At 45.4% G+C, this 24,141-nt stretch overlaps 1 protein-coding gene across 1 annotated transcript in view; it reads left to right on the top strand.

Moving 5' to 3' along the window:
- The first annotated feature begins 251 nt into the window (after positions 1-251).
- The window catches only part of Arhgap25 (Rho GTPase activating protein 25), a 76,773-nt gene continuing 52,883 nt past the window's right edge, over positions 252-24,141 (top strand). Inside the window, exon 1 of the mRNA XM_085840378.1 lies at positions 252-572. Within this exon, the coding sequence (XP_085696504.1) occupies positions 512-572 (61 nt within the window). The 5' untranslated portion in view covers positions 252-511. The remainder of the gene's footprint in view (positions 573-24,141) is intronic.

Here is a 24,141-nt window from a genome sequence, read left to right on the forward strand (position 1 = left end):
CACAAACATGCACTAGCTTTACAAAGATTTCTAAATAACGTCTTCTGAAGACAGTGTGCTCATAACGCTACAATGCTGAACAGCCAGCCACTTCCTCAAAACGCAAGGAAGCAGACAGTTAAGAAAAAAAAAAAAGCAGTTGTTTATCACAACTTCACTTCAGTAAGGCCTGAGATTCTGCCGAGCAGGGGCTCTGCTTCCCAAGAGGCAGTGTCAACTGGGACATTTCTGGTAAATCTGAGCACAAAGCAGGGTGCCAGCCCCTGGGGGACTGTGGGTGGGACTTGGGGCGTTTGGGTGCCATCCCCGAGTGACAGATGGATGGACGGTTCATGTGAGAGAAAGGAGGAGACACGTGGGCAGATCGGTCTGGAGCATAAGAGTGCCTGCAAAGCAAGCAACAGGCAGAGAAGGCAGAGGAACCGAAGGGAACATCAGAGAAGCAAGAAGGGCACAGCCTGTGACACACTGTGAGCCACTTGACCAGCTACTCACCCACCTCGGAAGCAAGATGTCCCTCAAGCTGCCAAGGAACTGGGATTTCAATTTGAAAGCGGAGGCTTCAAAAATAGGTACGGTCAGGGTCCAGGTCTTTCCCTGGGGTGCGGGTGGGGTTCTTATGTGTGAGCGCTCACTATTTGCATTCTGGGTTGTGAGAGCTCAGTTGGCCAAAGCACACCACACAGCAACCCCGAGCTTGGCAGAAATGTGCATCCGGGTGGACGCGTCCTGAGAAGTTCCAGTGTGCTGGGGTTGGGGGGGGGGTTCTCGTCTCTCTGGGGGTGGGCTATGTGGGTCAAGGGAACTTGGGATGGTTTCGGCTGTGCATTGGACACAAAGCTGAGATTTTGTTTCTGTCACTGGAAAGTCGGTTCTGTCTGGCATGGAACGTCGTCTAACTGTTGAATGGCTTTCAGTAAGAGGACAGAGACTCGAGTAGTTTGAAGTGATTCATCTGTGGATGAATTCAAGGGAGTGTCACAGTTTTTTGTGAGCCCAGAGGCCAATGAGGGACTACCTATAGTTAAAAGTAGACAAGGAGAACAGGGTGAGAGAATAGAGGCTTTTGAAGTATGATAACAGTACTCTAAGGAACAGAACGTGGGAGAACCCAGGAGAGTTGGGAAAGATAAACTTTAGTTAGTTAGGAAGGATAATTCGAGGTGTTCATATCATTTTCCTCTAACAATGGTGATATATATTCGTTCAAATCTATTGTTTGTTATTATATAGATGTCTTGTTTTCTTGCCACCCCCCTGCACCATGAATTCTCGCTCTGTAGCTCTAGTTGGCCTGAAACTTGCTATGGAAACTTAGATTCACAGAGTTACTTTAGTGCTCAGATTATCGGCATGGCCTGAATACCTGATATTTCTTCTGTTATTAAATTTTAGTTTTAAATCGATCATAGTCAGATGAAGCACACACACACACACACACACACACACACACACACGACTATCTACTCAGTGAGATAAATTTCTTGATTTTAGACTTTACAGTGTTGAAGTGTTTGCAAACAGCATAGAAGGATTTTGCTTAGAAGGAAGTTTTGGCCGGACGGTTCATGGTGGTTGGTGTGTTAAAATAAGTAGTCCACTAAAAACTCACAGCAAGGAAGCAGGTCAGAAAAGGGCTTTGAAATGAAACTGAAAGTAACCAGAGAAGCCATTTATTTTGGTGATCAGGAGCCCACATTTCCAAACAGAGCTGGAACTGTGTGCTAAGGCCAGCTCCAAGATGTGATACATGGAAGAAAGAGCCTTCTCTCCTGCCCATACAAACATACATGGCTAACTCTCACTAAGTCACTCAGATTCGATTTTAACGTAGAATATCTGTCCCTCTGCTCCTTGGTAAGTGTACCACTTCCCCACCGTAAAGGCATTCCACTCTCTCACCTTCCATACTTCAGCTAAAGATGGGACACTCGGGAAAATAAATGTTAGGTTTTTTTTCAGCAATATAGAAAATCAAAGCCCGGTGTGGTGGCGCACGCCTTTAATCCCAGCACTCGGGAGGCAGAGGCAGGCGGATTTCTGAGTTCCAGGCCAGCCTGGTCTACAAAGTGAGTGCCAGGACAGCCAGGGCTACACAGAGAAACCCTGTCTCAAAAAACCAAAAAAAAAAAAAAAACAAAAAGAAAATCACCACATTAGATTCTCAAGCCTAGGATTAGACTGAGTGCGGTTCCATAATCTCTTTGAGCAGTTCTTACAGGTGTCCCCCTGGGTCGCTTACTGTAGAACACCCTTTACTCCTGGAAACACAGAGTCTCAGAGTCCACCCCAACTGTGAAGTCAGGTTCTCAAGAGGGTCCCGCCATCCTGCCTTTTAATGAGCATCTCTAACTGATGAGCTGTCAGTTCCCTGAGCTAAGCACAGCAGAGCTCCATCACTGTGCAAGTGGCACAGCTCCTAGCACCTGGACCCATTGGGCAAACAATGTTTGAAGTCTGATCACCAGAATTCAATATTATTTAATATCACTTAATAATGTATAATAACAAGTACATATGGTTTAGAAGAGTCTTTGCTGTTACCCGTGACATCTACATGTTTGTCACCACATAGCAGAGTGTCACATGAACTGGGATCTAGATTATAGGTAGAGCCAGCCCCCTAAGGAGAAAGTACCTGACAAGATCTCCAGTCCCTTGTCCCACGTAGGAATTGGTTTATCAATATGCCAGAAAAGCCACTTCCAGAGGAAAGGAGGTACAATTGGGAGTCCCTACAGGGAAGCCAGGAACTGTGGCTTTCTAGCCTGGGTAGTATGGTATAGAAGGATCGGGCTTCTCAGCCTGGTCACTGTTGACATTTGTGACGGGATAATTGCAGGGGTTTTTCTGCACATTGTAAGACAGCAGCATCCCTGGCCTCTACCCTCTAGAAGGTGGTAACACCCATCTACCACTACCCTCTGTAGCAACCAAAAATGTCTTCAGATGTTGCCAAATGTCCCCTGGGGAGAGGTGGCAGTAATATTTTCCCTAGACCTCTGTACCGGAGTGTTGCCATTATAAGGTCATGGGGGGGAAGGTTGGAACCCACACATCACAATTCACTTTCTAGTTCAGTTTTTAGGAGGCTCTTATTAAGGTGTGATTTGAAGGGGATGAGAAAAAACTTGAGCCCTTCAAGAAAGGCTCTCAATGGGAAAATACAAGCTCCCCTCTTCCTCCCTCCCATCCTCCTCCCCCCCCCACCCTCCCCGGAGCCCAGCAGGGGGCCTGCTTGCCCATTCAGTTCCTCTAATCTTGAGTGCTGAGCCAGGGCTGGAGAGAAAGCCAACCCTAGATGTGGGGGAGGACTCTGAGACTCTACTCCTTTCCTCCAAGAATGGCAGGGTGCCTCGGAGTAACAGAACCAGGAGACCACCAGTGTGGCCTGAGAGCTCCTGGTGTAGAGATGAGAGATGGAGAACTAGGTCACCTTGCGTCTGACCTGCCAATCCTGATGGGGAATAAGGATTAGAAATAGAAGGTTAAAGGGCACCAATCTGGGCTTGAAGTGGGACCAGGGACACATCTTTCTTCCTCAGATGTAGTATTATCTACCATTTTAGTCTAGCAGACCACTTAGGATGATAATACATCATGTGTGAGTACATCTCACTGATAAAGTCTGTTCCCATAGTTAACCTCTGTTAACAAACTTTGCATGCTTTGATGGTTTGCTGTCCTGGATTTGTTTCTGTTGTTGTTTGTTTGATATACAACCAGGTGCATGGATTGCTGAGCTAGGACCTTCAACACCACACAAATGTGGTAGGTAACAAATGTTACCCACACATTTTAGTCCAGAAGACACCTATGAATAGTCGGAAAGTATGTAGAGAACACAAATAGTAATACTTGACCAACAAACATGAAAATATACAATCCTATCAGTCAGGGAGTGCAAATGAGAATCATCGTGGATCATTCGTTCACATCCACTAAATCAAACAACTGAGGAAATCTGATAATTCCAAGGGTTATCGATGACGCAGTGTAAGAAGGTCTCACAAGCCAAGCGTGCTGCCATTGTGGAGGATGGCACGACAGAGCTCTCCTGATTGATTCACAAATCTTACTCTGTTGTGTCTCCCTCCTGAGACCACATCCTAGAGACGAGCTGTGCATGCCAGTGGATTAAATCTGCAGAAGTCTACATGTTCATCAGCAAGGGAATAGGTAGCATCAGTAGGATCTTTATAAGCTAGAACACGTCACAAGAGCAGAGTATCATTAATTAGTTTATGCCCAAGTGAAATGGAGTCACAACAACTTAATATTGGAATTCTCAGAAGGATAGAATGAAATTCATCCATATTAAGTTTAAAAACTGCACATGCTTGTGGCAAAACTATAAAGAAAACCAGAGAATCGGATCATATAAAATTCAGGGTTATTGCCCTTTGGGAAGGGAAAGGATGGAAAAAGCATTTGGGAAGGTCCCATATCCACACACGTGGTTATGTATCAAATGAACAACAAGACAAATTCAGATGCACACAAACCATCAGAGCCATGCAAGCTCTGTTAACAGTGGTTAACTGTAGGAAAAGACTTTGTCAATGAGATGTGCTCACACATGATACATGATTCTTCTAAATGTTCTGTATTAAGAACCAGTGTTACTGTATTGTTAAAAATTACCCAAAGCTAGCACTCATTTCCAAGTGCTCGACCAAGCAAATTGGCCAAGGTCTTCATGCAACACGTGCTCCTTTAGCAACCCAGCAGCTGGCTCCAAAGCCCTGCATGAGCTGAAGAGACTCCACTAAGCCAGGACCTGCACTTGCTATTCCACAGATGTCTGCCCACACATCCCACCGATGTCTCAGGCACATCATTCCCAGAGCTCCATCATTCCACAGGTGCCAGGCCAGCCTGCCTAAGCCCACCTGGACACCAGAATGATGCTGCTCCCCAGCAAGACACATGGCACCATACAGTCTGAGGTGACCAGAGACAAGCATGTTTGTGAATTCAGTTTTAGAGACTTTTTACACTTAATTGTCAAACTTAACACATGTTAATCGGGACCAGCCTGGGTCTGGGCCAAGGTAGTCTATTTTCTGAGGTTCTTGTCACTGTGCACCGTGTGCAGCTCAGCTCAGTGTCCTCAAAAGCTGAAGCTTACCACACAGGTAGCAGAGCCATGGCTGGAATAGAAACACTGACACTGAGCAGGCACCCCTTCTGGGACCCACACCTGTCTCTCTACAGAGGTTATGCCATTGTCCCTTATTTGAGTAAAACTGTCCGTAGGCTACTGTCAACTTACCTTTAAACTGTTAATGTTAAATGGAGGGCATGTCTTCCACTGTCTAGGCTGAGAGCCTTCTGGTCACTGGGGAATGAAGGCTGAATGTCCCCTCTGGGTCTCCTGTAGCAGCAGCAGTGAGAAAACCCACTCTAGTGGCCAAGGGAAGACACATTTCCTACCGGCTTGCACACTGAGTGCTATCTGCAGACACTGGGCAGTCTGCACTTCATGCTAGATAAGGAGCTGAGTGGCAGTGGTTCTCAGAATCCAAGTCTCTTAAATTGGGTCTGAGTTGAGACGGCTTTAGCCTGAGTGTACACAGCCTTACTTAGCTAATAGGAATGATGTTGCTGTGTATCTGTCTAGCACATGACTGTTTACAAAGCATCTTCGGAGTGTTCTCTGGGAGGACGCCATGGAGATCCACACAGCTGCAGACGGGAGGATTCAGGATCAGCTGGGAAGGATATGTTGGTGACAACCGTCCTTCCACACACAGGATAGCTCGAAAAGAAAAAAACTTCTCCTGAGATAGCACCCTTTGGAGCTACCTAGGTAGCATGAGATATGACATGAGAAAGCACAGAAGGCTGGAAGAAGGCCCCAGCTGTGGCCATAGCAGCTGAGGCCAACTGCACCCCTGGGGAAGCTGGGAAATCATGGACACAACAGTAAGGCACAAGCCATTTGGAGGGTTCCATCACAGGGCAGCAGTGGAAGCTTTGCAGAACCCCAGGAGGAACTGAGATAAGAAAGTCGCAGAGAGAAAAGAGGATTTGCCTCTCCCTCCCTTACACAGCATCACTTTTCTTTGACATAGGATTAGCAGTCAGATGTAAAGGCGGCTGGCCTATTTCTCTGGAACCTGCAGAAGTTAGGGCTGGCTCTTCCGCCTAGCCCCATGGACCCAGAAATAAGACCCAGGCTCAAAATATATTTACAAATACCTTGGCCATATAGGTAGGCTCTTCTCTGAGTAGATCATAATTTAAAATAACCCATGTATTTTAGCCTACATTCTGCCACATGGCTCAGGTACCATGCATCTGTCTTGTCATATCTTCCCAGGCAAATCTCCCAAGCCTCAGTCTATCCCAGAATTCTCTCTGCCTTCCCATGCCCTGACCTCCTATTCTACCCTGCCCTATAGGCCATAGGTGATGTGTCCATTCAATACACAGATAAGTAGAGGCAGACAGGGGAAAAACTACACGACTGTGCTGACAATAGCTACACGGATCACAGGGGACATCACCATCCCAGAAGTCTGCTGCTGCCATCTTCCCTGTCCAACCATATCCTTCCATAGGATACTGACCATTGTTTCTTAAACTTTCTCTGATTAAGACGTTTTTTAGCCAACTCCAGATATCTAGGTATTTTAAATTGTGATATAAACCAATATTTATTGGCAATAATTTATAAACAAATTCTCAAATAAGTCATGGTATGCTTATAGTTTTACCACTTGTTAAAAATAAGAGCATATTTGTGCACCAGTGAGAAAGATGCATTTGCTTATTTTTTGCACAGAGAATTCAATCTTGGCTGAATATTTGATATTGCAGACTATAGGATCTTCAAGGGTTTTTAGAGCTGATTGATATTTTGATTTTTTTAACTGCCAGTACTGAGAACGCTACTTTGCATAAATACATAATATAAAATGGAATGTGGTGGAGAAGATGGTTAAGTGGTTAGCCAAACTGTCTGCTCTTGCAGAAGATCCAGGTTCCGTTCCCAGCACCCGTATAGCAATTCATAACCATCTGTAACTCTTGTTCTAGAGGTCTGAGTACCCTCTTCTGGCCTCTGCAGGCGCCACCCATGTACATGGTACACACGCATACTTGTAGGCAAACACTTTTTCTTTTCTTTTCTTTTTTTTCTTTTCTTTTCTTTCTTTCTTTTTTTTTTTTTTTAAAGATTTTTGTGTATACAGTATTCTGCCTATATATATGCATGCAGGTCAGAAGAGGGCACCAGATCTCATTATAGATAGTTAGGAGCCACCATGTGGTTGCTGGGAATTGAACTCAGGACCTTTGGAAGAGCAGGCAGTGCTCTTAACCTCTGAGTTATCTCTCCAACCCTGTAGGCAAACACTTATACACACAAAATAAGAATAAAAATATACATAGAAATAAAAGCAAGATGGCAAAAGTTGTTTAGGGCCATTTCAGAAATTGTCAGAAATTCTGCCCAATTGTAAGTCCAGATTCAAGAAATAATTTCTTTTAAATGAAACTCAAGTCAATCAAACAAAATTTAAACCAAAGATTCTAATTCAATTCAGCCCTAAAATAAACATTCTATATTAACATGACGAGGACTGGAGGTAGGAAAATATTTTTAATTTTGCTATTATAGAAGGGGTCATTTTTGTATGTTGTAGAATCCCACAACAAATAACCTGTGACAGCCTTGATTATGAGCCAGGCATAGGCAGTGTGTGCTGTGTGATGTCAGGCACAGTGCAAGGTGTGCACGCTGTATGTTCAGAACCAGGACTGCAATACAATCCTGGGACAACATAGGCGAATGCCGGACACCTCACATTCACCACGGGTTTGAGTTAGAATTAACTCTGGGTCATTGCATATTCAGAAACCTTTTACTGTTGCCGTAATTTCCACGACTTCCATCACAGGAACCTCTGTGCAGCTGCAGCCACAGTTTAAGAAGATGTAAGTGTGCATCCTTCAGGGACTCTCAGACTTCCGTTCCATCCTGTGTTAATTTACTGTGTGGCATCTTGTGCATATTTTATATTGTTCCTTTTTCAAGAAAGGAACCAGACTAGAAGGGCTCATGTTGTAACCCGGTAGCAGCCACCCCTCTTGCATTTCCCAAGCACAGCACGCCCACTGCAGAATTCAGCTGACTTCCCTTGCTCTCTCCCCACGTTGGGCACTGGGTCCATTAGGACTCAGCTAATCTCTGGAAAGAAGGTATACTGGTTCTTTCTGACCCATTCAGCCGAGATGCGGATTCCTTTGAGCTGGTATCTGTGGATGCTTCTGAACGCGTGTAACATGACTTGTCCCTGACCGATAGTTGGTTGCTTTTTCTCAGTCCTTTACTCTGTGGACCTACGAGTGGGGATGACCGGAAGTTGTCTCGAAGAGTTGGCACGGGAGTGAGAGTAATGGAGGGTTGGACTGTCAGTTGATGACTGATTGATTCGGAGGAGGCCTGTGAGGTATGAGGTGTGGAAAGGACGTGGCTTTGGCTCATGTTGATGGCTTGATAGTGTATCTAGGACACATGGCTTATTCTGCAAATAGCAATCGTAACACCTCAGTGCTGTGAGAGGGAAATAAAGTCCTTCCTATCCATCACATATGTAATGCGCTCAGCAAATATCTCTGTCCTTTGTTTATAGACAACCTCATCTTTAAGCTCAGATCAGACCAGCAGCCAAGCTTAGGCCCCTCAGAAGGGTAAGCCCACAGAGCATGCTTTGTTTAGTGTGGTACTCTTGGTTTTTATTTTTACTCCAAGACTTGCTGAAAGTTTGGTGGCTAGCAGAAGCTACCACACGAGCGCCACACGAGAAGGCTTTCTGAGTTTCCAGGGCTCAGATTTACCCTATGCACTCCCTCCTGATAAGGCACCTGGACCTACTATGTTGCTCTTTCTCCCCTTCCAGGAAGACCTACTACCTCCCCTTCCAGGAAGCTGAGTCACACTAAGGTCTGCCCATGAATTAGCATAAATTAGTATTGATTAGCATACTTGCCTTGTTGGTCCTCGATCATAATTTACAGTTTCCTTTGAAAGTGACTGACTGTGATCTCATGAACCCTTCTTTGAAGACACCATATAAGAACATGCACTGTATATATACCCCTGCTATATACCCTGTGGGCAGATTGCATATTTTTCAGTAGCAACTGAACACTATGATCTGTCTAAGACACGTTTGGAAAGCACGTTGGTTCTGAGAACCATTTTTCCCAAGTTTGAGTGAAAACACAGGTCCGTGCACACGCCTCCTGCCTTTAGAATTCCACAGAGCAGTCGCACCTTCAGTACATTCAAGCCAGCGATGTCATCCATTCACCGGCTCATGTCTTTGTTCACACCAATCTGGTCACCCTATTTGACTGATGCTTCTCAAAAAATGTTCTTAGCTGTCTGCTGTTCTTGACTGTCAGCTGTGCCTCTTGTGTGGAAAGCACCTCCCCCACACCCCACACCTTTCTGAAGAACATCTTCCTTAGCCTCAAGTCTCTCAGTTTCCATAAGCTGAGCAGATTATGTCTCCAGGACTGACAGGCTTTGATGAGCCCTGCCTGCACTCCTCAGCCTTCTCATCAAATTCGCCTAGGCAGATCTTGTTTCTAGATGATTCCAGATTCCTTGCTGCTGGACTCTGGTCTTTGGAGCCAGTCATTTCTTTACTTCCTTACCTCACTAATAGCAAGTCACCATGATGACATACGTTTACCTGTCACGGCCAGACTGCCTCAGCCTGAGTACCCTGTGCCCCTTCTGAAACCCACCTTTCATCTTTATTTTGGCTCCAAACTGACTCTAAGCATTTCAGGTTCTCCCTTCTGTCAGTTGGCCTTGGGGTGGGGGCTGTTCAAGGTATTTCGTGTGTTTATCACATTGAAGTTTTGCACAAGGCCATGGCATTTGGGGGTAGAAATGGAGCTGGGGAAAACATCTTTAAGCCAGGACTCAGTCTTCCTAGACACCAAAAGTCCTTCCAAATTCTTTTCATAGCCTATTTGAAACTGTTGCTGTAGCTTCTTCCATTTTCTTTATGAAATCTTTCCTTCTGCTCACACATTGGAGGCCACATCTGTCGCTGTGTTGCAAGTCTCTTCCCAGAATCATGCAAAACCCTTATGTATCCACCCTACATCCAGCTCCTAAGTTTGCAATCCACACTTTTTGGGTGTTCGTCCACTCTTCCCCTCCATCCCCATCCATTGCCATGTGGGCTCAGTTCCCCAGGAAACTGGTCCAGTGTGTATCTGGTAGATACATATCACTGGGTGTTTATTATGCACTGGACAGTCTGCTCAGGACTCTTGCAGATAAAAAGATCAAGATTCTGACAGTTTGTAGAGTACAGCTGCCATGGGTGGTTTCTGGTCATGACAGGGATGCTGCACACAGGGACTGGCAGGGGGCCTGACCAGGTCAGCTCAGTCACAATTCCAGCCTGGATCTGAGAGGGACTCCTGAAGTCCCACCTCACCTGAGGAGCTACTGAGAACTGATGGCTGCTGAGGGAAAGACAGCCTGTTGACTTCATAGGCCTACATGCTTGTAGACAATCAGACACTGAGAAACAGAGGCTATTGACTGCATAGGTCCACGTGCCTGCAGATGATTGGACATCTGTACACGTTCAGGCAACACTAAGTGGTCTTAGTGGGTTTAAAATAGAAAACATGAATCTGGGAAGTCAAAGTGGGGGTGGGGCGAATGGGAGGGGTGGACTAAATCAAACGTCTGAAATTTCTCAAAGAATACAATATGTTTAAAATATTTCAAAGTGCCTTTTATCTGAGGAAAGAGTCCTATTGCACAAAAAATTCAGACATAGCATAGATGTGTGACTGTCATTACAGCATTTAAAGAACCAACATGGAGTTTGTTCTGTAAGGCCCAGTGTTTGATGTGTTTGATGTGATTCCAGCCCATCTCTGCCTAAGAAACCTTCCACTTCCAGACTGCATTCTCACTTACAGCCAGCAGAGGACGCCCACAGACTGTTCTGTGGTTCCATTGCTCCAGAGAAACTTCATCTGTTTTCCATATACTTCCCTAGAAAGCCCTGGATTTAACGGGTTCTCTAAGAAGCCTAAAGCTTCCACAAGGTTCATCGTTTTATGGCCTGAACTGTCCAGAATTGTAATAAATGGGAAATGTAAAGGTCCGTTTGTCTTCTTAAAAGTAAGGTTCCAGATTAAAATATTTCTTGAACCCAGTCCTTGCATGGAGATAGGGTTGGGATGGAATTTGAGAATACAGACCTTAAGGACACATTCACATGGGTTAGATGACAAGATCAGCCTTTTGCTACCCCTGACTTTAGATATTACAGATCAGTTTCTGAAGGGCGTCACTCTGCTTCTTCATAGGTTGTTAGACAGAGCCCCTGCTTCCCAGCACAGGCCAGCCACCACACACTGCGCCACCTCTGACCTCACCTCCGTGACCCCCCTGTCCTGTGTCCTCCGTTTACCTCTTCTTTCCATTCTCTCACTCTCTCCCCTCCCACTCTGAACACCCTGGAGAAAGTCTAACCATTGGGCTGACTGGTTCTACTTCGGGCTTATGCCCATCACCCTATGGCCACTCACAGAGCCACTGAGACCCTAGCTGAATTCTCTGTGCTACAGTTACCTGTGACCAGTAAAGTGCAGAGATGTGCATCTCCCAGTGCTGCAGGCTAGGGAGTTCAGAGTGAAGGTTTTAGCACTCCTGGGAACGGGGAAACCTATTACATACACATAGCACTACCACAGGCCTGATGGGCAAAGAAGATGCACACTGTGAGTCCAAAGGGCCGAGAAGCAGAAGAGGCAAATCCACTTCCTCAGAACATTCTATAAGAGCCTTCAGTCAGTTAGCTGTTTGCTGCAGAGACAGAGTACCCAAGAAGATACTTGAAGGAAAAAAATACTTATTTTATCCCTTGTTTTGAATGTCTCAGTCCACTGTCATTTAGTTCTCGTGTTCTCTCTCTCTGTCTCTCTGTCTCTCTGTCTGTCTCTCTGTCTCTCTCTCTGTCTCTGTCTCTCTCTCTCTCTCTCTCTCAAGACAGGGTTACTCTGTGTAACATACCTGGCTGACCTGGAACTCACTCCGTAGACCAGGTTGGACTCGAACTCACAGAGACCCACCTACCTCTGCCTCCTGAATGCTGGGATTAAAGGTGTGTGCCACCATGCCCAACCAGTGTTATTTCTTTTGGTATAAAGTGAGACCAGACATGGAAGACAGCTTGCAGCTGAGCAAAGATGGCCATGTCTACTGGGAAGGAAGCAGGAGAGAGATGAGGAATATGGTAAACACCAAGGACAAGATGTGCCCTCCAGAGGCCCCTCTCCATCCTCCACTGGGATCCAGCTCCCCAGGGACAGCCCGGTTTTCTGGAGTCAGTTAATCCACTGTAAGGTCAGCATCCTTAAGACGCAGACCTTCTCAATAGAACCGTAAGCTCGAGACCAAGCCTTCAGCGGCGACCTCAGGGCATAGCTCAGGCCTTGAAAGGCCTTAATTCTGCTCTGGAGAATTAAGAGCTTACTGACTAACTTGCTGCTATTGAGTAACCACTCAATAGCTTGCTACTTTGGGGTTTAAGTTTCAACATGAATTTAGAAAGGATAGTCCTCTCTCAGGCCACACAATCTATCTACCAAAGTTCCTTTGCTTTTGCCCCAAAAATCTTGTCAGTCTGAGTGCGTGGATTCTGGGTCCCTGAGATGAGATGAGGAAGGCACACCTTTGGCTGTGTGTCTGAGGAAGTTTCCTGAAGAATCAGCTAGCAGGGTTATCTAGTTTGTCCTAGGAGCCTGGAAGGAGTTAAAAATGGGGGGTGGGGGTGGGGAGAGGGCTCTGAGGTATAGCCACTACTTTCTCTCTGCTCCCTGGCCACCATGACCGTGTTGCTTTGCTGCCCTGTGTCCTCCCCCGTGATGGATTGAATAAACTCTGATGCTGAGAGCCAAAGGAAGTCCTCCAGTTGTCTATTTATCATGCTCTTTCCTTCTCAAGGCCTTAACAGTTCCTCATACTCTTGTTCAGATGTTTATATTTCAAAGTGGAAAATGTGGCAGCTAAAAGAGAATTCCACCCCTACCTTCCCCATCATGAAGAGATTCCATCGGCTCCCACCTTTACCTCCAGTTCTGCCTTCAGACATGAACAGCGGGTGCCCATCCGGAGACCTGCGCATTAGCGGGCCTCCACAGTCTCCTCAGGTTGAGGCAGGAAGTCAAGGGAGCCTGATCACCAAGACTCTGGCCCCGCCCACTTCTGGGCTTCACGATGTCTAATGATACCACGATGTCACGTTGGAACAGGCTTTTCAGGGCTCATTTGCTCTCACACCTTCTGGCTCTCCTCAATTTCAGTGTCCACTCTTTCTGAGACCCTTCAGCAGTATGCCCTCCTACGTCACGACTCAGGTGTCTCAGGCAGCGCTGGCTATGTTGTTCATGGGGAGATGTCAGGGTTCTTGGTCAGAAAGCATTAAGAATCACAAGATGGTGGCAGCTGAGCATCAACCCAGGTGCAGGAACTCCGTCAGGGCAGGACCGCATTTGACCGCACTGCACAGGCTGCATGTCTCTGAAGTTGGCCTTGACCAGGGCTTAGAGCATCGGTCTGCTACTCATCCAGCCCCACCAGCTAGGCGGTCGGAGGCCTTCCTGTGGCTTGACTCTCCAGCTGCTACTCTCCTGTTAGCTATCATCGCTCTTGAGGATTCTGCATAGTTCAGTTGTCTGCTTGGATGCCTTAGAGGCTGCTCTCCCCTACTTTGGTTAACACAGGATCCTGGATTTTCTTCCCAACCACTTTACTTGGCTTTAGTCAGAGGCTCTACTCTTCACATAGGTGCTGTAGTCAAACACTCAGAGTCGACTTCGTTCTCCCTTTTCACTCCCACCTCACACCAAATCCACTGATGAAGCTCTGGGCTCACCAGCCTGTCTCTGATCTGTCTCTGATTGCCCCTGACCCTGCAAACCCCAGCATGTCTCACCCTCGCCACTGCCTCCCACTCTTGCATGCAACACATGCTCCACACCAGGCCTGACTCAGCACTGCTTAAAAAGAATCAAATCATGCCATTTATCCCTTCAAGCTATCAATGTGCTTTAGAATTAAATTAAAAAAAAAATCAGGGTCTCCATCTGTAGGCTATGCACGCCTTTACCAACCTATCTGCAAAGGCTTTGGTCCTGTTGCCTGTGCCCAGGCATACCAACTTCCAGTTCTGGAAGCACTCTGCTTGGGGTTTCTCAAGGCCGGCTCTCTGCTCTCCTTGAAATGCCCTTTCTGAGATTTTGTGATGTCCTATCTGGTGCTTATTGAGCTTCAGAGAAAACACGGTCTTTCCACAGAGCCTTTGCTTGGGTACACTGTCCGATGTGCTCCAGTGTCTCTGCGTCCGCCTCCTTAGTCTCTGCCTGACAATGCGATTTTGAGTCTGAAATGACCTCATTCGTTTGCACAAGTACACTGTAAGTTCCCTAAAGTCAAAACTTTGTCTACTTGATTTACTTTCAGATCCTCCAGGAATCAGGATGACTTTTGGTTTCAGAAGATAATTTGGACACTGGAGAGGTGACTGAGAATTTGGATAGTCTCAGTTCCAGGGCCTCTATGGCTGGCTAGGATCACAAGGAATACTTCTTGCTCTTATCATCAAAGTCTTCCAGTCTGTGAGCAAGGAATTTCTCTACTTGAGCCTTAAGGGACTGGGTCGATGGGCTTTCTTTTCATCTGCCTTCCCTCCCCTGCTCATCTCTAACGGCACTGGTTTCTTCTTTACTATCTAGGAAACAGCCATAAACTGAGGGCTACGGGTACAGTGGACAACTTGGCTTAGTTCTCTTTATTGGAGAAAAACCCAATACACATTCACTACTGAGGATGAGAGAAGTGACCCTCAGTACAAATACTGATGCTGCGGGGATTATCTGTTGTAGTGAATACATTTAGGATTAGTTAGCATAAATGAGTAACTGAGAGGTGGAGGAGTAAGTGTGAGCCAGGGAAAGGAAGATGGGGAGGAGGGAATGAGTGAGCAGAACAGGGAGAGATCCAGTGCATGAAGGGGTAAGAAAGCAAACCAAGAGGGGGAGGGAAGACTGTGATATGGACAGAGGGAGGGATCACTGTATGTTTTTTCAGCAAGACCAGGAGCTCATCAACTACATATTCACAAAATAACTCCATTGCCTGTCCATTACTGCTGACAGCATGATGGCTACTCTAGACACCTCACTAGGGCCTCACTCCACTGCGTGAAGAGAATGGAAAAGTAGTGAGGGATTCCCTTGCAGCTAGGATTTTGGAACCAGATTACTTGTGCTGATTAAACTAGAAGAGAAGATAAAGGAAAGTGTGTCTTCCTGAGATTCCACCATGGCTGCTGTGGATAATGCTGGTGAGCCAAGAAAGAGCTCTCAGGATTTTCCAGCAGCTAAGCTTCAGATCCAGCCTTGTGTCCAGGCTGCTAGAATATTGGCAGCTCATCTCAGTGATGAGACAGTTTCTTCCAGGTGTCCTCAGACAGGCAGGCAATGTAAGAATCAAGTGTTATGGTTTGGGGGAGGTGTTCTAGGGGGATAAAACTTTGCTCCTTTAGTTCCTCCAAACATTTTACAATCACCTAAGACTTCTGTGAGTCAGTTCCTTCTTCTTGCACTAACCTCTCACCCTGACACTGCTGCCTGCTGCCTTAGCAGAAATTTTGCCATAACTCTCCTCTTCTACCCAGATAAGCCTCCTACACTTCCACAAACTACTTCCCCAGAGTCATGGTACTCCAGGCATCTCAATGCCCACCGAGTCAGTACCTACAGTCTCAGCATCACATCTGCCACTCAAGCCATTCATTTATGAGTAGAAAAAAATCTATACCAGTCCAGCCAGCATGTCTGTGGATCTTTACATGTAAAGATCATTAATGAGTGGCCTTCTATGTAACTTACTTTTCTCGTTGGTGTTCCAAACAGAACAAGTTTAAGGTAAGGAAAGTGTACTCTGATTTATGGTTTTAAGAAATTTCAGTTTGTTTATTCAGTGTATTAGAGGAGGTGTAATGGTATAAGGGATTGGAGTTGGGGGTGTGCATAGCTTTCATTGGCCTAACTTTAGGAACCTCTTTCTGTCCAGCAAGCCCCACCTACTAATGGCTCCACAGCCTTCAAAATGGTACCATAGCTTGGGATTGAGCATTCAATCATCAGCTTGTGAGGAAACTGTAGCACCTTCCACCCCCAGGTCATCTCGGAGGGTCTCCTTGTTCCACTAGTAACCGAGATCCCCTTTCCACAATGTGGACTTCATGGTGTGCACCCAGCTCCACTCTGCAGGACCCATGCTGGGTCTTGTGTTCTCTTGCCACTGTCTTGTATTTCTCCATAGTTTCCAAACAAGAGACTCTGTATTTTCATTTAATACCAAGTCCTACAAATTATACACACAATCCTGATATTCTTCCACTTTCTTCTAGAACCTGGGTCATCTTTGAGCCTGCCCTTGACCTTAGGACCCTTCCTATTCTGATTGGTGACTATCTCTCTTATGAATTCCCACTCCCTTCTCTTACCACACTGCTAGTCTCTGACCTCCTCTAGCCTGCAGTGTTTACACGCTTTACTGTTTTTTTTCCTGTGAGAAGCCCAGAGCCTGCTATGCATTAACACTTTCATGGTTCAGTGCAGTCACCCCAGGCTTCAGCAAATCAAACAACCATGATAGCTTTCAGTTGTAGGAGGGAGCGCCACCTCTCCTCCCATTTACTGGTTTGCAAACTTGGCTGCCCTGGGAGCTTAGGTAAGTTTACTTTCAGGTTCCATGCCAGAGATGCCAACTGAAGTGACCTGGGGTAGGAGCTAGAAACTCAGAGATTTAAGAATTTTAAATTAATTGCTATTGTGCGCATGGGTGAATGGATTGCACCACTGTAACACCCTTTCTTTGGTGAATTCCATTCCCTGTTAGCAGTTTTCCTCAGCAGGTGTCCCATAGCTCTGACATCTTCAACATTTTGGGGCAATCCAGGCCTCACCTTCATTCACAGCTTTGCCCAATGTCCTTTCTAGGATTCCATGCAGGGACACCCCTGATAGAGGCCTGGCTTCGGTGGCTTTCCTTAGTCACAGAGAGTTCCATAACCCTTTTCTTTTATCCTTGACTCTAAAGCACAACTCTCTGCCAAGTTCTGCTGCTTGCTGGGGCTCAACCATGGCTCCCTTGTTCTATTACATCTTCATCAGTTTTCTGGTTTTTATGGGTTCCTTCCCTGCCTAAGCTTGACTGTCCTGTAGACCAGACTGACCTCAAACTACCTGCCTCTGCCTCCAGACTGCTGGGATTAAAAGTGTGTACCCTCAGACCTGGCTCTAAATGCTCTTTAATTCCTTTTACAGTTGGGGGCTTAGCTGGGTGGGATCATGCCCCGAGGCCACCACTTCCTTTATTCCATTCATGTCAAAATGTTATCACCTAAAACACAGGACTCAGCTCTATTCCACTTCCTGGTGCCCCCTTTCTCCTCAAATTGTACATTTTTTAATATTCCTCTATCAGCTTGTTCCTTTTCATTATAGATCTTCATAAGCGTGAACATTAATAACCATATTCCAGAGTCAATACTTGGCTGCTTTGAAATTTCCTGTGCTAACACAGTTTATCCAGAACTCTTCAATTTAGCCCCAGGCAGACTTTTCAAATAGGACAACAGGGAGCCACATTCTCTACCAAAATATCACAGAATGATATCTAGGCCATGTGCTCATATTCTTTTCTGAAACTTCTTGGGTCAGGCCCCCACAGTTCAGAGACACCACTGTATTCCATGGTCTACTAGGATGGCCCATTGAGCCCCACATAAAGTATTGAACTGCTTTTCTAACCCAAAGTCACAAAGTCTACATTCCTCCAAACAAAAACACTGTCAGGCCTATCACAGCCATACCACAGTCCCTGGTGCCAATTTCTGTCTTACTAAAACTTTTATACTGTGAAGAGACACCATGATCACAGCAGCTCTTATAAAGGAAAACATTGAATTGGGGCTGGCGTACAGTTTCAGAGGTTTAGTCCATTATCCTCATGGCGGGAAGCATGGCAGCATGCAGGCAGACATGGTGCTGGAGAAGGAGCTGAGAGGTCTACATCTGAATCTCCAGGAAGCAGGCAGAGAACTGCCACACTGGGCATGGCTTGAGCATCTGAGACCTCAAAGCCTGCCCCCAGTGACCACTTCCTTTAACAAGGCCACACCTCCTAATAGTACCACTCCCTACTGGCCTATGGGGGCCGTTTTCTTTTAAACGACCACCTGTATGAAGGGACAATAGCACTGAGCCATGCATGTGTCAACAGGTCCAGGGAAAGGAGGAGGCTGCGCCACTTCTCTCCTGTACCCCTTTCCCTCCTGCACCCCCTTTCCCTCTCTGGCACTCTGCTCACCCGCTTTACCCATGAATTTACTGTAGGCTTCTGAGAACCACAGTGCACACTCCAGGTCATGCATCCCACTTAGAACTCTTTCATTGTGTCTCACTGCTGTGCGCCCTGACCATAGGGACTAAGACACATTTGCTTTTAGTCGCCTAGAGAAGACTGGGGTTTGCTTATACACTGAGTGGTCAGGGCTGTTGGCTTCTTTTCTGAGTTTGTTTGGTTTTCTCACTCTCAACCCAAACCTCATGGCCAAGGACTTTGGATGAACAGGAGTAGGGGGTGGGAGAGACCAGGAAACTCCAGTGTGCAAAACTGGAAAGTGCTGCTAAGGGCAAAAAGAAAAGGCAGAGGATACTCAGCATGAATAGACATGGCTAAGAGCCACACTGGCATCTGGGACATCATAGGGCCATTAAGGCAAGTTCCGCCCCTAGGGGGCAGCACCCTTCCCCTTCATTTTCATACTCATCACCTTCTAGCTTCCTTTCTGTCCCAAACGAAGTCTGAGAAGCTTACAGGATCCCTAGATAACACTGATAGCAGGCCTACAATCAGGATCTCCTTCCCTTTGCGCTCAAGGCTGGTTTCAGTGAGCACACCCCTCCAGAGGTTGTATGAAGAAATGCATTGAACACACAAATTCCCAATGAGGTCTGCAACCTCACAAAGGGTAAAAACACTGCTGTAAGTTTCTAAGTGCAAAGAAAGCCCTTGCAAGCTGGACAAGTGGCCCACACCTCTCACCTAGGGTGTCTTCTGGATATTACATGTAAGGGAGCGCAGAAGAAAAGACCAGGCTGGTGGGAAAGCACCGCATGGCTTCCCTAGTTCCGTCTTGTTTTTCTAGTCTAAACTCCATGGGCTGGACCATTGCAAATGATAACTGGTGAAGGAAGTTCCTAGGACTGTTTGAGCTGCTTTTAGTGGTTATTAGTGGACCAACAGGTTCCAGTTGGCCACTTGGCAACCTCTGTGAACCTATGGCAGGAGCCACCAGGTGGCAGCAAGCCTCCCAGAGCAGCAGCCTGTGCAGGTGGCCAGCAGCCTCTTCCTTAGTGAGACATAGTAGCGAACCTAAACTGTTCTAGTTGCACCCCATCCCCTTCTCAGAGGAAAGCCTAGCATTGATTAGATACTGGGTCAGGCTAATACTGGCAGCCGAACCAGTAATAGTGACCTGCCTTCCAGAAGAGCCTTCCACCGGGTTGGCAATTTTGATCTGGGCCCCGAACATCTGGCGGATCTCATTGATGTTGGTGCCTTGGCGCCCGATTATGCAGCCGATTAAGTTATTTGGAATGGTGAGTTCAATGGGTGGTTTGAGTAGATGCATCCAAACTTGCCCAATAGCCTTTCACCGCTGGAGAGCTGGAGCCAATTCCGGCAAATCCCCTCCTGCCATGCATCATGGCAAAGTGAGACTGTTGTCTTGCCAACTGGTTCAGCTTGGCCAGAACAGTGTAGGTTCGCTCGTAACCCCCTTCTGCTGTTTTCCCATGATCCAACTGTGTGATTTCAGGTTTTAAATAGTTTGTAAGTGTTCAGTTTCTACACTTTATCATCCGCTAAGAATTTAAAGAAAAATCACATTCTCTGTTCAGCCGTTAATGCTGGGATCCATATTTAGTTTTATAAGCTTTTCCCTGTTTTTAGTTTCGTTTGGGTTTTTTTTGGCTCATGAATTTTATTTTTTGTTTGTTGATAAGAAATGTAAGAGTGGAATGTTAATAAATTTCAGTTTAGTTCTGTAATGTCAAGAATTTAAGAAATAAAAAAATGGATTGGCTAAAAATGAAAAAAAAAGACATAATGGTGTAGGATTGAATTTTGAACTTTATTTATTGTTGCTCTTCCTCACTGTTGAGGGAAGGGAGTGTACTGCCCTGGGGTCACATATTTGGTCCTTATGAAGGGCAGGTGGGAAAATCACCCTCCGTATCCGCACATCTAGAAGAGAGAAAGACATGGGGGTTGTTTCTGACAGATAGCGATTGCGATGAACTGCTACAAATACCTACCTAGCGGTTTCCTCTAACTATGATGCATTGTCTCTCTGCGGTACGTGTTGAGGCGTGGGCACCCTGAGAAGTCTGAGTTTAACTCTATGAGACTCTTGTCAGCAGTCATTTGTCCGTGTGGCAGCATCACTTCCTGTCTGACCAGCCTCCTAAGAAAGCGTCTGCTTCTTGCTTGTCAGTCCTTGATGTAAGGCTGCCTTTACATTTTACCCTATTTATTCTAATGTGTTTGTATTAGTACCCTACTGTGGTTTTATTTTACATATCGTACTGACTAATGATATACAGCATCTTTTCATCTGACAAAGTGTCAGTTCAAATATTATGGTCATTTAAAAAGTTGACCTGTTTTCTCAGGGATGAGTTTTGAGTGTGACTCTCCTCCCTTTTTCTCCCCCTCCTCTTTCCCCTCTTCCTCCCCCTTCTCCTCCCCCTCCTCCTCCACTTCCTCCCCTTCCCCCTTCCCCCTTCCCCCTTCTTCCCTCTCCTTTTTTCTTTTTTGAATTGCATTTTATTGAGTACATTGTAAGAGAGCAGCAGGCTGGGAAGTAAGTGAATTACCACCTATAGTCAAGAGTCTACTAAAGTAGATTCTAAGTACATCTTTAGTCAGATGTGTGGCAGGAGGCACTTTCTCCCTCTCTGTTACCTGCTTTTCAATCTCTTATGTATACCAAAGAGTGAAAAGCGTTGATCCTGGTGGAATCTAGTATCAGTTTTCCTGTGTGGATTATGGTTTTAGTGTCAGGAGTTGGTCTTGGTCATCTTAGCCCAGGATACTCTGTGAAGAACAAATGCATTCCATAAATATCAGGGATTTGGAGTCTCTCCTTCGGCTACTTCCTGCAGTGGCTTATAAACATCTTCTTTTGTTTTTTCCCTTACTAGTACTGCCCACAAGAACACACCCACACTCAGGCATAACAACTATGGATTTCCCATCTGACCTCTCAGCCTTCTGTCCCCAGGCCTCCCCAAGACCACAGAAGCAGCATTTTCTAAAGTATCATTTGCCGCTCAGATGGAGCAGCCGGTGCACATTTGATAGCAGAGCGCTCTGGAACATCACCGCATCCTCTGGAAGCTCATGCCCCGAATATTCTACCCCCCAAATAACAAAACTCAGTCACCTATCAACTGACATTTCAGATTTTAGGCACCAAGCCGTTTGTTTGTTTGTTTATATTTGTGCCGTGCAACATCTTCTTACATACGGAAGGAACAGATATTCTTAGAGGCTTTTCTTGAATCTAAGTGCAACTTCCTCTTCTTCCTCCTCCTCCTCCTGGATCTGATTTTAAACCAGCTCTGTTCACAGCTGGTGTAAGAAGGCAATGCCAAGGAAGAGAAGGAGAGGAGGCAGTGGCTGCTCTCAGAGTCAGGAGACTAATGAGTCATCCGGAGCACAGTTGCCTTTCCCCTCATCTTAGTCTCAGTTCACATAAAAATATTTACTTTTGCCATCAAGATGGCTCCCTGGTATTTGCCACATAAACCTGGTGACTTGAGTTTGACTTTCATCTAGATTGTACAGAGGAAGAAGAGAACAGTTGCCCTCTGACCTCCATTTATACACATACACACTGACAAGTGTACAGATGCTCACACGTATGTATGCATGCACACATTCATCATACACACTAAATAGATAAATAAATAAACACACACTTGCTATTTTTCTAAATTTATCCCAACTCAGTTTATTATAAAATACATGAGCTGTTTTATTTTTGACATAGTCCTATTTTTTGGCTGGACTTAGTTAAATGGAATAATTCCCTGAAACATAAAGGAAACTGGGCCAATGACAGAAGCACCAGAGATCTGCGTCCCCACCTAGGGAATCACCTTTGCAGAATCCACCTAGCGCAGCCATCTTGGATTTCTGGTGTCTCATGGAGGTCTCAGTTTTCCAGGAGAAGGTTTGGGTGCTAAATTTCGTTTAATTTTGGTAAATTCAAGATCTTGAAACATGAGTATTGTCTTAGTCAGGATTCTCTAGAGTCACAGAATCTCTCTCTCTCTCTCTCTCTCTCTCTCTCATTTATTGGAATGACCTTCAGACTTCAGACCAGCTCATTCAACAATGGCTAGCTGTGTGCTGCAAGTCCAAGAATAGAGTAGTTGCTCAGTCCCATAAGGCTGGATGTCTCAGCTGGTCTTCTACATATTTTGGAATCTCAAAGAAGTAAACTCCAATGTCAGTGAAACAATGGATGTCCTAGCAAGAGGAGGACAAACAGGCAAAGAGAAATATTCCTTATTCTATGTCCTTGTATAGACATCTAGCAAAAAGTATAGTCCATATTAAAGGTGTGTCCTCTTGACTCAAGATCCAAATCAAAGGTGTGAGTCTTCCTGCCTCAAAGGTCCTGACTAAAAATGGATCCACCTACTTCAAACCAAGCAGAAAATCTTTTAAAGGTGTTCCCTACATTTCTGGATTGTTTAAGCTGGCAACCAAGAATAGTACCACAAGTACCTACCTGTCTCTCGCTGCCACCCCTGTGCCAGGCAGCTGGGAGTACATGCCCTGAGCAGTTTGTGTTGCCTGCTGGATCAAAGAGACTGGATCATCAAATGACAGAAATCCGTGCTCCAGGCAAGCCAGGGGCAGTCATTTCTGTTTATTCTATTCTACGCCAGCACTGTGTGAGCCTCCCTATTTGATTATTGACTTTCAGAAAATTTAAAGGCCCATGCTTTTGAGTTGACTTTTCAAACTTCTGTTTTTTTTCAAATGAAATAGCCTGTGACATTTACAACTGACAAAATTTTAAAAGCCAGAAACCCAACCCCTGAAGAAGGGGAAAATCTGAATTCCATAGTTGTGTTTTCAAATGCTGAGTTTGTGCTTTCTCTGTCTCTGTCTCTCTGTCTTTCTGTCTTCATCTCTATCTCTCCTTTTTTTTTTTTTACAAGAACAACAAAGTATATGAAGAAACATTAAAGTATGATCTATTCAAAGGGGAAAATAGATCATCATAACTTATCCGTGAAAAGAAGATGGAAAACATAAAAGGAAATGAAAAGAAATGCTGAAGCTAAAAATCATACATAAATGAAATGAAAATCTAACTAGAGTATTTTGAAACCAGATATGAGGAAGAAAGAGAATCTGCAAACTCAAGGGTGAGGCATTGGAAATAGTCAAGTTTGAGGAATATAAGCCACATTAGAGGAAAGTGCTCAGAGCCTAAGGGATCTGTAGGTCATGAGTCAACAGAAAAATACACTCATTGTTTGAGTCTCAGGGGATGAGAGAAAGGGGAAGAGAGGATGTCTAAAGAGCAATGACTGAAAGCTTCCCACACTTGATGAAGGACATGAATATAAAGAACCATGATGCTGACTTAACTACAAGTGTGATGAGCTTAGGTCTCACAAAGATGCATTACAGCTGAACTTTCAGAAAAGAGTGATAAAGAGAAATTTGAAAGCAGGTGGAGAGAAGTGACTGATCAACTACAAAGGACTCTTGATCATGAGACATTTCTTATCAGAAGCTTTTGATCTGATGATGAATTCAACCTTCTAGAAAGAGGAGGAACTGTTGATCAAGAATCTTATACCCAGCAAAACTACCCTTCTGTAGTGCTAACTCAGCTCAGATAAAGGTGCCTGCCACCCAACCAGATGACCTGAGTTCAACCTGGTGAAAAAAAAAGACCGGACCCCTGAAAATTGTCTTTT

Source organism: Mus caroli, unplaced genomic scaffold, assembly GCF_978045245.1.
Source record: "Mus caroli unplaced genomic scaffold, Mus_caroli_1 scaffold_7, whole genome shotgun sequence".
NCBI lineage: Eukaryota > Metazoa > Chordata > Mammalia > Rodentia > Muridae > Mus > Mus caroli.